The sequence below is a fragment of the Cydia amplana genome, chromosome 3, assembly GCF_948474715.1.
Source record: "Cydia amplana chromosome 3, ilCydAmpl1.1, whole genome shotgun sequence".
Taxonomy (NCBI): domain Eukaryota; kingdom Metazoa; phylum Arthropoda; class Insecta; order Lepidoptera; family Tortricidae; genus Cydia; species Cydia amplana.
Window position 1 is genome coordinate 18,079,640 of NC_086071.1, and position 16,345 is coordinate 18,095,984.

At 39.7% G+C, this 16,345-nt stretch overlaps 2 protein-coding genes across 2 annotated transcripts; one reads left to right on the forward strand and one right to left on the reverse strand.

Annotated features, from left to right (window-relative positions):
* Window positions 1-1,148: 1,148 nt before the first annotated feature.
* On the reverse strand, window positions 1,149-12,758 carry LOC134662711 (trimethyllysine dioxygenase, mitochondrial). Its single transcript, XM_063518983.1, has 8 exons — window positions 12,752-12,758; window positions 12,148-12,256; window positions 9,896-10,008; window positions 9,428-9,648; window positions 5,114-5,289; window positions 3,382-3,609; window positions 1,663-1,796; window positions 1,149-1,288 (listed from the first exon to the last, which is right to left on the reverse strand). Exons 1-8 carry the CDS (start codon window positions 12,756-12,758, stop codon window positions 1,152-1,154), a joined length of 1,125 nt encoding a protein of 374 aa, XP_063375053.1. The 3' UTR covers window positions 1,149-1,151.
* LOC134662975 (cytochrome P450 CYP12A2-like) lies at window positions 6,853-8,999 on the forward strand. Its single transcript, XM_063519280.1, has 3 exons — window positions 6,853-6,957; window positions 7,639-7,810; window positions 8,814-8,999. The coding sequence occupies exons 1-3, from the start codon at window positions 6,874-6,876 to the stop codon at window positions 8,903-8,905; spliced, it is 348 nt and encodes a 115-aa protein (XP_063375350.1). The 5' UTR covers window positions 6,853-6,873; the 3' UTR covers window positions 8,906-8,999.
* Window positions 12,759-16,345: the final 3,587 nt, after the last annotated feature.

The window sequence follows — 16,345 nt, forward strand, 5'->3', positions numbered from 1 at the left end:
TTGGATTCCCTTGAGAGTCTCGAAATATACGTTTTTTTGCGGCATAAACGGCCGTAGCAAATAATATTTAACACAATATATATATACCTATAATTAAAATATAAAATAGAATCTCGTTTAATGAGACTTTTGTAAATAAGTATCAAAGTTTGCGAATATTTGGATTTCTAAAATGTCCACTTGCAATTAAAAAATTCCACCGACTAAGCACATTCATTGTTAATTAATGAATATCATTGGTGTGACGAAGCTCTTCTTGTTCTCATATTTAGTAAACTATTTTAAAATAGTTTGCTATTCTATGAAAATACCTGAATTGGAAATTCCTAGCTTACGTTAAGACGGCAAAGGAAAATTAATTAATTCTCGTTTCAACAAAATGACTAGGTAACTACAGTTTACTTTAAAATATTTATTTAATTTACATTGGCTATTTGTCACTTTCATATGTGTTGGTAGAGAAACAAAGATTCAGTTTACAACCAGCTTACGTGTGTAATATTCCTCCGTCACAATATTGAGGTAATATTTTACGGAACGCAATGAATATACGTTTCGTTCGCAATCGCAGAACATTTCGGTTATACATAGTAAGCGAAAACTGCGTAAGCAATACCGGGGTCCGGGAGATAATAGGGTATTTGATCATTAGTCAAATCAGTTTCCTTTTTCGAACTGTCAAAACGATTTTGCTACTATGGCATTTATATGGAACACTATAGCATGTGACGTCACAATCAAATTACCTACTCTTTTTAGTTTTATACGGAAATATAGAAATTGTGTCTAAAAATAATTGCTGTCTACGTTTCTCTATTAATCTTCTGGTGCTTTATTTCATGCATAGTGTAAAATAATTTATTTTAAATACAGTCAAATTCCCTATGTTTTATTGCCTTATTGTAAAAGAGCCATTAGAGACACTCGTAGCATTAATCGGTTCATTTTTTTTTTTCGCCTAACTACTATAAACATGTGACTATTCTATGACATCCTACGACTGGCCGCGTAGCCAACGTGCCAATCGCTTACGCTCCGTAGCGATCGAAACGCAACTGTCACTGTCGCTCTAATATGGAAGAGTAATAGAGAGACACAAAGCGTTTCGTTGTCGAAGCGATAGCGATTGTCAGTTTGGCTAGGCCGGCTGCTCATTGGATAAGGCGCAGCGCCCGCGCTCGATCCAGCCAATCAGAGCGCGCCACGTAGCTGCCGCAGAGAACGCGCTTGCCCGAGAACCCAGTCCTGCCGTGCAGCACGCGGAAATTGTCCATCACCATCACCACGCCTGGAAAACATTAATGTTATAAAAACCGGTAGGTAATAATATTATAATTAATGTTAATTGTAATTATGCTAATAATTGTAAATATCTGGGAGACCGAGCTTTCTCTGTTAATCTTCTGGTGCTTTATTTCCTGCACGGTGTAAAATAATTTATTTTAAATACAGTCAAATACCCTATATTTAATTCTTTGTCAACGTATACTTTGAACCAACTTGTATTGTATTGTAGGTACTATAAAGTCGCCATCAGATATAATCGGAGCGGTCAAGGTGCTCAAAAATATCTGAACACGCACCCTAACGACTTGATAATAGAGGCGTGTCCAGATATTTGTGAGCACCTTGGCCGCTCCGATATATCTGATGGCGACGTACCTGGTTTAAGTTTAAACTGCCACTGGTTCCCAGGGTCCTGGTAATACTTGGCCAGGCTCCTCAGGGCCCTATAGTAGTTCCTGCATTCCTCTCTGTGCTCGAACGCCATTGGCGCTCGGTCGTATACGTTGAATCTGGAAATACAAATTTGATACTTGAATAAGTAAATTTAACGGGGATTAATATTCAGGGACAGTGCGATTGTGTTGGTTGGGAGAGTTTAGGTTAGTCTAGTTTAAAGTTGTCAGTATAACCAATGATAATAAATCATTGAGTATGACATGACCTTGAGATCCGAAAGAACATTAGTCTGTTTTGATAATTATCTATTTTGTGTTTGTGCTCATGAATAATAGTTCTTTGTTTTACAAGGGGGCAAAGTTGTTTAACCGCTCGTGCTAATATTGATACCCGAGGAAGCGAAAGATTCCAAAACTGGCGGCCTAGGTGACAATCGCTATCGCTTCGCCATCGAATCGCTTTGTGTCTCTCTATCACTCTTCCATATTAGTGCGACAGTGACAGTTGCGTTTCGATCGGAGCGTAAGCGATTGGCACGTTGGCTACGCGGCCTTAACCACGAGCGTAGCGAGTGGTTTGATAAAAATGGAATCTTGAGCCTTGCGTATGTTTTGTCCCTCACGGATGCACGCATATAGCACATCTATTAGGATCCTACCATCTATGGGGCCGACAGACTGAAAGCGCTCGGAATAGCACCGCCGGGTACCCGTTTGCCGTATTCATGGACAAGAAAATCAGAAATGTAAATAAACGTACTTCAGAGCCCTTGACATGGTTCAGAGTAGGGTTAAACTGTTAATTTATAACTAAATATGTAAAACACACGCTGCCTACTGAATTGTAAATGTAAATTGTTGTTGTTGTCTTGTTTTTACCCAACTGTTGTACAGTCAGCAGCAATAGTTGCTAAGCGGGCGAGGTGTTCACAATGATCTTGAGACGACTTTATCGTTAAGAGAATAAGAGCGTGTCAAGGTAATTTTGATCATCTCGCCCGCTTAGCAACTTCTGCTGCTGACTGTACGGTCACGTCCGAAAATATAGATAGTATAGATACGGATGACAAAGTGCCAAATATATGTAGACACCTTGTATGGGCAATAAGGTCGTGTATATACTTACATATTTTTGGGACTTTGTTCGTACCGATATATTTAGACGTGACTGTATGTTAGTCGTTAAATTAGATTAAACCATGAACAAAATGATCATTTTTTTTAGGGTTTCCGTAACCAAAGGGTAAAAAAAACGGGACCCTATTACTAAGACTTCGCTGTCCGTCTGTCTGTCACCAGGGTATAACTCATGTACCGTGATTTAGACAGTTGACATTTTCACAGATGAAGTATTTCTGTTGTCGCTATAACAAAAATCAAATACTAAAACAGTAAAATATATACCTATTTAAGATATAGAAAATGTGATTTTATTGCCGTTTCTTGCGTAATGGTACGGAACCCTTCGTGCGCGAGTCCGACTCGCACTTGGTCGGTTTTTGGCTTTTGCAGCAGTAAATAATGACTGACACATTCATACTTTATTATTGTTCAACTACAGTCAACAGCAGAAGTTGCTAAGCGGGCGAGGTGTTCATAATTACCTTGACGCGCTCTTATTCTCTCAACAATAAAGTCGCGTCAAGATTATTTTGAACACCTCGCCCGCTTAGCAACTATTGCTGCTGACCGTACCTACCTTATTTGTTTAATATCTTTTGTCCTCTTATCGATCCTTATAACCGGCGCCGCACACTTATGATGGTGCCCTGCCTCTATATACTCGGCTTCCAATTCGAACTCTGTCAGAAAGTCGAAGTCTTCGGGAAATTCCGCCTGCAGTCGGGTAGCTCCGTAGAATCCGTCCACTAGTACTGTTTCACCACCTACTCCGCCAGAATGTTCTATGCAGTGGAGGATTTGGAGGCTGGAATAAGGAGGTTTGGGTCAGCAAAAGCTTTATAAAAAAAGAAAATACATTTTTAACGACTCGATCGGAGGCCCGTTTCTCAAAAGCTTGTAACTTGTAATGCAAGCGGATGTCACTTTTTGACAGCTTTTGTTAGAAAGGGACTTCCACTTGTATTACAAGTTACAAGCTTTTGATAAACGGGCCCACGGACGCATTATAGACAGCAACTAATTGAGATTAAACTTTCGTGAGACATATTTTAAACTGTTTAGACGACAACAGTTTCACTCACTTGAATTTTTAGTCGCTATTGGCGACATATGTTTCGGGCCGCCGCGAGCACTCGAGCCTGAGGAAGGACCCCCGACGGGCCCGTAACATGTCGCCAATAGTGACTAAAAATTCAAGTGAGTGAAATCGTTGTCGTCTAAACAGACAGCAACTACGCTAATTTAGCAGCAACTTGTCACGCTTGGCAGTGACAGACTCGGACAATGCCCGTGCCCTTAGACCATTTTAACAACTGGAGACGCCATGTCTGTAATTTTCTGTACAAAACAGTCTGCCGATTTTTGCGGGGGAGGCACGTCAGATAAGCGGCTGAATCGAGTATAATGCACTTATATCCCTAAACTAAAGGGGCCCACTGATTATCAGTCCGCCGGACGATATCAGCCTGTCAGTTGTTTGGAACTGTCAACTTTTTGTTCTAACTGACAGGCCGATATCGTCCCGCGGAGTAGTAATCAGTGGGCCCCTTAAGATCAATATATATTCACGAAAGCCAATACAACCGAGATTTTTTTATGTAGGTCAAAAGCTTCAAACAATTGAATCAGTGGCGAGCGTAGTGGAAAAATCGTAATAAACAACGTCAGGCTCGGCGCGAAGATAAGTGGGCACTTGTGGCCACTTAGATACGAATCCTCGATAAAACGAATCTCGAGGGAAACGTGCAAAAATAAATGATCGGCGATTAAGTACATAATATGTGGCATTCTTCTTAATATTTATGATGTGAACGTCCGGCAGGCACTTTTAAAAGTTCGAAAATTATTTATACCTACAACTTTATACGTCATAGTTTATTTTAACTTTATTGCACAACAAAGAAAAATATACAAATGGCGGACCTAATGCCAAAAGGCATTCTCTACCAGTCAACCATTGGGTCAAATATTTACGAAAACGTACAGGACAGGGATTCGAAGAAATAGTTTCCCTACACATAGGTAAGTTTGTACGGAGTCCTCGCGCCTCGGCGCGTCCGTTAGAACCCGACTCGCACTTGACTGGTTCTCTAGAGTACTTAGATAGATAAAAGATAAGATAAACGATTTTTATTCGTAACGATCACAAAACATGTACGGACATGTATAGACAACAACAACAGCAAGAAAAGAAGAAATAAATAAGTGTGCATTACGAAATGGACCCAACTCAGCATAAAGCCAGCGCTGGTCTTCCGTAGGGCCCATTCGGTGATGCCACGACAGAGATAACACATAACGCTACTTACCCAGTAGACTCTGTGAAGTAGGTGCTATCATTGTGCACAGCTAGCGGCAGGTTGGTGTAGGCAGTGTCGGCATGGTCGGCCTTCGTGGTGAACTCCCACATCCCTCCGAAGATGGTGTGCTGCACCCCTCCCAGAGCTTTGCAGACCTGCTCCGTCGCTTCGAGGTTCGGTGCCACCTGGTTAACATAAACAAAACCTGCTCTTGAGCGATAAGACCGCCTGTTGTCTGTTGTGGAATATAAACTCCCTCTAGGCCTGTGCACACCGGCTGCGTGTGCGTGACGTGCGCGTACGGCGTTGTATAATACAGATCCTTATGAGAGACGGCACACCGCTTACGTGACGTGTGCGTGTGCGGCTCCAACATTCAATAGTGCACGTCACGCACACGCAGCCGGTGTGCACAGGCCTTTGATTTGATTGCGGTCTGTGTTATTTTTCATAGAAAGTCTTGTCGGAGGTTTCCTTCTATAATCTTGATTTAACTTTTAATTCTTATTGTCTCTACAACTCATGTTATTGATAGTTTTTACTGCATCGTTTTAAATTACCAGTTAACTATGGTCTCCGATCTCTCATAACACTTACGCATGTACAGCTCACGTTATATTGGCAATTAATTTATAAGGAATTGGTATGTGAATTGTGTAGAACGTGCTTGAGAGTGTACTGTTACAGCTTTGGTCTAAAACAGTGGATATAAAAGGACTATTGTGTTTGTAAAGCCCTTCCTTGTTTTTGTATGCCATTTTATAAAAAGGGCGAATTGCTTTTAAACCCAAGTGTAAAGTGGAGTCCAGTCGAGACAATTTTTCGCCAATCTGATGAAATTGTCCGATCGAATCAGGCCGTGCGGACGCAAACGCCAATTTGATTCCTCGTTCAAAATGTTCAAATCAGCAGGTGCGGACACAAACATGCTAATTTTCGAAGTTAGTATCTATGGAATGCAAATTGGTGATTAAATTGTGTAAGTACCTACGTGTGGACGCTAGATGAGATTGGCGCCAATTATTTTCCTGATCAAATCTGTCGATTTGCCCGAGCTTCTGGACTCTACTTATAAAGAATCTATAGGCACCCGTATCATGAGTCACTGACACCATATTTTTCTATGCTGATATGACAGTGTCCACACTGACACATAGGTACGCCAACGCCTACTTACTGAATTTACTTTCAATAATATGTCAGTCGCGCTCGTATCGCAGTAGATATGCACAGAAAGTAAGTTACTTTCAGGCTAGCGTTTATAATATGTCAGTGCCAAACTGGTGGTAGCCACATTGGTCAACGCCTTACAATAAATATAGGTACTATCGAAATTACGTTCTCTTTTTTAAACAACATTTTGAAATAACATGAAATTTGATATGAACTTTCAAATAATCATTGCAATGCTTATAAGTAAGTTTATGTACCTACACTACCTACCTACCTTGAATATATCAGTGAAATAAATTTTGGGAAAGGATAAGGCGCTTATACAGGGTAAAGTAGTACGTGGCGCTTTCACTCTAATGGGGATTACGGGCACTATATTTTCGGAAAATAAACTATGACAACTTGCTTGTATATATATATATCAATTTTACTCTGACATATTTTCCATCTATCTTAGCTTCTGAAGCCGTCGGACTAACCATTAAATTATTGGGATAGTATCGTGCAAAAAGCACTCGTCGTTTATCATCACTACTTACATAGTAAGCCCGGAAGCCTTATCTAAGGGCTATCTAAGGGCGTGCCTCAAAGAGGCCATGAGGGTACTGCCGGTGGTCAATGGCAGTGTGAGGCTGTCGACTAAAGAATACAATCTGCTGGGATACAGGATACCGAAAGACGTTTGTTTTTTAATTTTTTTTATATTGTGCAGAAGCTTGTATTGGCGTCTACTCAATGGCAACGTCGTGCCACAAGATTGTAACAGATGGCGCTAGCACTTTCACATCGCACTTACAGAGTTCCGAATGATAGTTACCTACTATAAATATAATCAATTCTCTTAAACAATTCGGCCCAAGCATAACACCCGCCTGGAGATAGTACTCTCTAGGACGCTATTCCTACACTGGTGACATTTCGACATTGGACCGCCCTGAACCATGATGATCCTGATGACGTCGCGTCGCAGATTCTCTTCTGAGTGTGCCACCTAGCATGCCTTGTGTATATGTAAATGTATTGTACCTTTACTCATCCCTGGCCGCGTAGCCAACGTGCCAATCGCTTACGCTCCGTAGCGATCGAAACGCAACCGTCACTGTCACACTAATATGGAAGAGTAGAGAGACACCAAGCGATTCGATGGCGAAGCGCAACCGATTGTCACCTTGGCTAGGCCGCCTGGTACCTCATCAGCTTCTCTCCTAGCGACTCAACTGCTTTCCTCTGCTGTCCAAGTCATCGCTCTCTCTCTCCCCCTCTGGCGCATATAAGAAAGGGGGGGGGGGGATTTTATTTTATCCTAACTGAAGCTGATTTGTCTTTTTTATGGTTTATTTTACTAATTTATCTGTCTTCAGATTCTCATAGGGTTCTCCCACCAGTACATGTCGATCATGGCGGCCCACTACCCGCGGCCCGACGAGTACATCCCGGAGAGATGGCTGGCTGAGAAGGGTGATCACTTGTATTATGGCAAACCAAATCCGTTTGTCATGGCTCCGTTTGGCTTTGGAGTTAGAAGTTGTATAGGTAAGTTAGAAAATAAGTAGCAAAGGTGCAGAATCAGCTTAATTTATGTGAACTTTAGTTCTGTTTGTGGGGGTTTTCAGAAAAAAATGTGCCATTTACTTTTTTTCGAAAAACCATCAACATTTGGGTTATTTAGACTCATTGTCAGAATCACGAGTACTATTGAATAAGACAAAGAAAAAAAGTGTCCCCAGTTTTTCATAAAAATTTTGGGTGTCAGTTTTGTAACGGTCCCCACAAAATGTACCTATGTGAAAATGCGTTACAAACTGACTTTTTGGGACACATTTTTTTTCTTTTTAATTAAATCGATAGTCCTCGTGATTCTGAGTAGAAATAACCCAAAAATTAATAGCATTTTCACTTACGTAAGAGATACTTACACTTTTAAGTGAAAATGCCTTTGTAATCTACTTCCTAGTTCGACTATCTATATCAAACATTTTCTGGGATACAAGCAAACAAAGGCTAGTACCGTGACCACTGACCAATTACAACAGTTTCCATAGAGCCCTCAAACAAAGCACATTGTACACAAGTAGGTACATATGGGTACTCGTACATAACATAACCGATGTTTGCACACGTAGGTACGTACACGCCTGTTTGCACGTTCACTTCAGTGCAAAGGTATAATGCCCTCTTGCAGCATTCCACTATATGGTCAACAATACAATTTGACACTAGATTAACGGTTTAACCGAAGGCCACCAGTACAATTTGACACTAGATTAACGGTTTAGGAGAAAATGTTTGCCATTTCCCCTCAAACAGGGTTAAGACCCTGTTTGAGGGGAAATGGCAAACATTTTCTCTTTAATTGGAGCGTTTTCCGAAAATATTCACTTCTTCTTAAAGACCCCTATAATTCGCTTTGAAAGACCTATCCAAGGACACCCCACATCATAACTTGATAACGCTACCTATATGCTTATTTTGAGTAGTAACCCATTTTATTAAGTAGGTGCTTAGATTGTTTTTTAATATAATGATTAAATTCCAGGTCGCCGTATTGTAGAGCTGGAACTGGAAATGATAGTGTGCAAAATGGTAGAGAATTTCAAGATAGAGTGGACAAGCAGTGAACCCATATGAATAGCCCCCACTTCATTCAATTATATCACGGAGCCTTTCCACTTTGCTTTCAAAGATTTATAAATGGTAAAGATTATTTGTGACGGACACAATTAAAACATATAACGACTATTTGCGACTATTCACTCGGTTCTTTCAGAGGAAGAAGAGGATGAGTTGAACATCCTGTTCTTTCTTATTCCCCCATGTAATTTGTCTCCATTTTGTGCGGTCATAATGGCTATGTGGACTGCACGGTGCCTGCCACCAGCCGACCTCTTCATAGCGTTCGACCGACCATTTCATACGTGCCCCACCCCGAGCAGAACTCAGGAAGGTTTACTATTTAGGTTCCTCGTGTTGCATCAAGAACCCACTAAATTCACGACGAGAATGATGATATGCAATAACACCTGAGGGCCACCAAACGCAGCAGCGACAGGATCGGGCATGCTTGACGCTGGCGCCAGAAATCTATGGCGGCCGGTGAGCTTGCACGCTCATGACGCTCGGAGCGTGCGTTCTGTGTCCCGTACAACTTACCCCCTCTATCAACGCGACGCCGTAATCAAGAAGAGACTGAAACACCTTCTCAGCAGCTTCCTTGGTTTCCAGAAACTTGTCGACTTGGACCCTGGCTATCTTCTCGGCCACTGATCCTCCATGCCATAGGACGGGCTTCAGTCTTTGCCCTTCTTTGTAGGTTTCATAGTTGAATTGAATTAGGAAGTCCGCCTCGTAAGTGGATTTGTGGTTGTCGTCCCCTAAAATATGTGAAAATTTTGAAAAAGGTTCTTTAAATTGAATCTATAACTTAATTAGATATTGTTGAATCCCGTCCTATAAGGCCGAATATTCTTAGCAAACTAATGAAAGTCAATCACTCACACGTCACAACAAGTTGGGTCTCGGTGAAGGCAACGACCACTACGTCCACTAGACGATTGCTCGCTTGTTTCCGCTAATAACTAACGTCAATACTTCACAAGTTCATGAAAGTCAATCACTCACATGTGACAACTAGCTGGGTCTCGGTGAAGGCAACGTCTGCTATCTTCGCCTCGGGAATGTCCAATATGTGCTGCGCCCTTTGGTACGTGTCGGCGTGGTAACACGAAGCGCATCTGGAACGTGGTTAGTCGAATTAAATGGACAGAATAGGTATTTAGCAATGAAATATTAAAATATTAAAATATGTGTAAATAGTGTAAATATACAATGACCCTAATTTGTGACTTTTCTATAGTTTAATAGTTTGACGATACAACACGGACTGGTATCCGTACCACGAGTTGACACTGACCTATACTTCGTTTTTTTAGGATTAGAAATTTGGTAAACAATCTTGACGTGTCTTTTAATTGAAAAACACATTTTAAAAATAAGTTACGGTAAATATGTAACAATTATGAATCTAATACGATCTTTTATAGTCTTCTGCTTTCATAAGTAATAGTTATTGATTTTTAAAAAGTGTTTTTCAATTAAAAGACACATCAAGATTGTTTACCAAATTTCTAATCAAAAAAAAAACGAAGTATAGATGTAGGACAGGTACTATTGATGTGGAATATCATTACACATAAATTATCTTCAGAAGAAACAGGAAAAAAATTAACCTATTAAACATTTAAAACATTCGATAAAATACTTCTGAAATAAACTTTTTCAACAAACTTTTTTTCCAAAGGGCAAAGGTCGCTAAAAGAAGAAATTAGGAAGGTTCATTGCCATCTGCGAAGTTGAGTGGATGATGAGTTGTTCGTTCGGTACAGGTGCCGTTCGGATTAAGACTACATCAGCATTACTGCTGCTGTATTGCAGCGTGACGTTACTGCCGATCGTACACGGGGTCCCTTTGTTTCCCATAAACTTTTAAGTCATAATGTATTGTTAACTTTTCAGGATTTTCGTAAGGATATCCTATAGATAGGTTAGGTTAGGTGGTTTTATGGTAATCCTGAAAAGTGACGCGTTTCTGAACCAAATGAATTATGACTAACGAAAATGCGGGCAAACAATGCATTGTGACATAAAACTATTTGAGAAACAATAGAGACCCATCGTACACAGAAAAATTTATAACCTCAACAATGTTATACTGGGGCACTGACGAATCTTTAAGTCGCACGTGACTAAAATCATTACAAACTAAAAAATTACAACTTTTGAAATTGCCTATATGTGCCTAATGGGCTAAACTCACCCAATTTGCAAATGAATAATTCAATTCATGTTTCATTTGCATGAATGAGGCTTAAAGGCTGGTTGGAATAACAATTTAGCTGTATTCAATTGGAAATTTCAGTGTAAAACCGTAAAAATTTTCAAAATCATATGATTTATGAATTTATGATTTAGTTTAAGAGCCCACCAGTGGGTGTACTAGCGCCACTGCTACATAATCGTGATTATTTAAATTTAACGAAAGATAAATAAAAAAGGGGGCCGCTACGTACTGTATCTTGTATTAAAAGCGGCCAAGTGCGAGTCGGACTCGCCCATGAAGGGTTCCGTATTTAGGCGATTTATGACGTATAAAAAAAAAACTACTTACTAGATCTCGTTCAAACCAATTTTCGGTGGAAGTTTGCATGGTAATGTACATCATATATTTTTTTTAGTTTTATCATTCTCTTATTTTAGAAGTTACAGCGGGGGGGGGGGACACACACACACACACATTTTACCACTTTGGAAGTGTCTCTCGCGCAAACGCGCGCGTCAGTTTAGAAAAAAATGATATTAGAAACCTCAATATCATTTTTGAAGACCTATCCATAGATACCCCACACGTATGGGTTTGATGAAAAAAAAAATTTTTGAGTTTCAGTTCGAAGTATGGGGAACCCCAAAAATTTATTGTTTTTTTTTTCTATTTATGTGTGAAAATCTTAATGCGGTTCACAGAATACATCTACTTACCAAGTTTCAACAGTATAGTTCTTATAGTTTCGGAGAAAAGTGGCTGTGACATACGGATGGACAGACAGACGGACAGACGGACAGACGGACAGACAGACAGACATGACGAATCTATAAGGGTTCCGTTTTTTGCCATTTGGCTACGGAACCCTAAAAACTAGTTTGATGTATTCAAAAGGTACTTTAATACAAGATACAGTACCTACGTAGCAGCCCCCTTTTTTAAATATATTTCGTTAAATTTAAATAATCACGATTATTTAGCAGTGGCGCTAGTGTGCACGTTGATGGGCTCTTAATATATTAAACTAAATCATAATGTAATAAAGGTCAGGTACCTGCAATGGTCCCGAAGCCAGCAATCTTCGAATTTTATGGTCGTTCCATTGGCAAAACTGACCTCTGCAGCCGCTTTGCTCTTGGTGACATTCTGTATCCTTGTAAACGCTGAAAACATTCAAATATACAGGGATACAGAACCCCTACGGCGCGATTCGGAAAATGAATAAGAGATTCACTAGATATGAAATAGTAAAGATATGTGACGTTCCATGGCAAAAGGTACCATTGCCCCGGCTGAATATTGGAGCGGCGTTAATAAAAGCGTAAGCCCCAGCCGCCATAAGGTACCTTTTGCCGTGGAACGTCACATATCTTTACTATTTCATATCTAGTGAATCACTAATTCATTTCCCGAATCGCGCCTTTAGTGTACATTTCATTCGAAAGCGTGTTATGTCTATTTTTGTAATGGGATTTTGAACAGCGCACCAAGCGGGACGTCTTGGAAACTCATAATCCTATACAAAATGACACTTAAAAACTCAAACACCTGTACCTACGTCACGTCACGCTATCGAATGAAATTTACACTGAAGCAATCATGATCAATGAAGACAAAAATGATAATTACGCAAAAAATAGGAGAAATAAGTAACATACCGGCCATATTATACACAAGGTACACAACTTAGGTATACACTTAGTTATAAATTATTATTTAAAAATTAATTAAAATTTAAAATAGATAGAGAAATTAATAACACTTCGCACTACACTGCATTAGACGATACTAAAATCTTACTAGATACGCTTATCTTTGAAGAGTTCAAAGTTTACCTTATCATTTCTTGTTACGTATATCACCGTTATTTTAATTGTATACGAGGTCACAGAATAAACTATAGTACAAGGTACAGAAGGTTCACTCTCTAATGAAACGCGTCTCTTACGAGAGATATGAGCGCGTCCGTTCCGTAGCGATGCGCGGCAATTTCTACTGCTAGACACCAAAATTGGTGTGGGCCCCATGTACTTGTAACGACGCGACGAAATCGCGGAGTGAGCCACGCCTGACGAGGTCACCATTTATAGTTAATATGTGTGGTTTCCAAGCAAAAAGTCCCACTTAGTCGCTTGCTATAAGGACGCTTTGACAAGTTATTCGTATAAAGATACAAGCAAATCTCGTCCTTATGGTAGGCGACAAAGTGGGACATATAAATCATATAATCTTACACCGCCTCCATCTGGCAGACGTAATTAACTTAATATCCTGGATACAATTATTGAAAAGTACATCGGGACTATTCCGTAAATGGGGCAAATTATTGCAATTTTCAACTACATACTTAAGGCCCCATTCGCACGGGAGCTTTTTCAACGCGCGTTAAAAAAGCGTTTGAATGACACAAATGGATACATGTGTATTTATTCACACGACAGCGATGGCGGTTTTTATCAAGCGTTGTTGGATTTTCGACTTTAAGCCTTGGTCGTTAAATCGAATTTAGAGTGCGGACAGATTCAGGCACTTTTTTAACGCGCGTTGAAAAAGCTCTCGTGCGAATGGGGGCTAAGCACTCCGTTCTCTTGTCATTCTCTATACTCGTACAGTTTATCGACTGTTCATGTTAGGGCGTTTTCACATTGTCCGATCCGGTATCGTATGTCGGATGATCCTTGTAGAAAAGCAGGACACCTAGGGGCGAACGGTATTAGACTAATATTATTAGTCCACGAACTGTGAAGTCGTATGGGTTACCATTGGCAACACACTAATAATATTAGACTAATACCGTTCGAGAAATGGGCCCGTATTGTTAGGTAAGTATTATTTTAAGTTAATTTTATTTTTGCATTACATTTATTTTTTAGTAGGTATTAATAAAGTTTAAAACTAAGCGCTGGTGGCCTAACGGTAAGAGCGTTCGACTTGCAACCCGGAGGTCGTAGGTTCGAACCCCGGCTCGTACGAATGAGTTTTTCGGAACTTAATATGTACGAAATATCATTTGATATTTACCAGTCGCTTTTCGGTGAAGGAAAACATCGCGAGGAAACCGGACTAATCCCAATACGGGCCAATAGCCTCTGGCCTCTGGGCTGGAAGGTCAGATGGCAGTCGCTTTCGGAAAAACTAGTGCCCACGCCAATTACCGGGATTAGTTGCCAAGCGGACCCCAGGCTCCCATGAGCCGTGGCAAAATGCCGGGACAACGCGAGGAAGATGATTAATAAAGTTTAAAACTATTATATTGTGGTAGATATTGAATAATTTTACGGTTTAGATGGTTTAGAATGTTAAATTTTTATGTCTCACAACAGCTTAAATTCGATTGTGGTAGGTATGTTGACATATATTTATGCCGATTTTAAGTAGACCAAAATTACTATCATAATTTAAAACTTATATGAGCTTGTGATACAGTTTTCATATACGGAAACTGTTGTAGCATAAATACCCAGTGGGAAGCATATACGCACAGTTAACGGTACTGAAATAACCCCAAATCACCTTACATTGCAAGCGAGAACACCAAACACCGACTGTTTTCGTACGAACCGCGTTGCCCCCGTTAATCAAAAGCAAATACACACAATGAATATTTGCACAACCCAGGATCCTACCTGCCTTTACCAAACATACCTACAGGGGCCTATTGAAAGGTATTAGTCTAATATTATTAGTGCGTTGCCATGGTAACCCATAACTTGACAGTCTTGACACTTGACAGTTCATGGACTAATAATATTAGTCTAATACCGTGCAGGGGCCCATTTCTCGAACGGTATTAGACTAATATTACAATACAATAGGTACAATACAAATCCTCTTTATTGCACAACCTCAATAATTTACAGAGACACACATTGTTTAGGAATATATTATTTCTTCTAGCAACATTGTACTTCAAATTTACATTCTTTCATTTTACCGGATATCCGTCATTCGAAACTACATTCAGTCATTTTAGATTTAAAAAAAAATCACTTCGACAATGGCGGTAATATGGCCGACACCGCGTCCACTTAGTGTTAATTTCGATTAAAGTAAAATATCAGTCCTTGTGCATTTTCTGCCTTCTGCATCCTATTTCTTTTATAACTAGACAGTGACAGACTTAATTTGTGAGAAAGAAGACAAGAAGATCATAGAAGTTCAGCGGGCCCGCTCTCCGCGGGATTGCCAAGTAATTTTCTCTCACTGACCAGGTACTGTTTTCTAAATCCCTTTTAATCTTCGCGCCCATTTCATTCTATCCTTATTCTGTTCCTAACATAAAATTTGGTCCATTCGAGCAGGATATTTAAAAATCTATTTAGTAGAACCGGACATATTCATTCGAAATAATTTCATTTCATACGGTCGGCCATTAATTGTCAAGTCAAATTTGTCCAACTAAAGTTAACTGTCTGCAAGATTGCATTTGTCGTACTTTTAAACACTTAAAAGTAATTGTCTGTCCTCGGTTCGTGGATATTTTATCAAAAGTGACTGCATGTGTTGCATTATTCTTACGAAAGTAATTAGTTTTCTTGTCTACGTGTAACGTATTATATGTATATCATACTTTGTCTTAAACGTTAAAAGAAATACGTCATTATACGTTTAATTGTCTGCTTTGCATTTTAGAGTCGTACGTTTTAAAAAAATTGAAGGTGGAATCACATTTCTTTTTCGTTAGTGGTGGTAGCAAGATAAGGCTAGTGTTCACGTTCACAATCAGTTTGAGCGTTTTTAAAAGTCATTCCCATTCCGTTCAGTTCGAGTACAGTGCAAACATACCTTATTTTTAGTCTATGCTCGTGAACGACTTGAACGAAGTGAAGTGTCATTCGATTCCTGTCCTGTCAGTGTCACGTTAATTTTTGAGGTTAGAATTAAACTTATTCGAGTTGTTTATTGCTTTAGTTTGCATAACAAAGCCCGCAGCTTTGTTACTTTGTGGTTTGTTATAGTGTTTTGAAGGAGTACGTGGTGTTGTGAAAAATGAGTGCAGAAATACGTTACAAATTGGCCAAACTTCAAATAGATTTGTTATACAGTGCCGCGGAATCTGCTGGAGAAGATAATACAAAACTTCTTGAATTCAAAACGAGATGCAGCGATCTCATTCAAACAAAAAACGAGTTTAAAGACGCTTATGTGTCGGTGGAAGCGGCGAAGCGTGCAGGTTTCGATCCTGACAAGCACCTCGAAGAGTTTTTGGCTTATGACGCGAAATTGAACAGTGTAAGTGTTATTTATACACA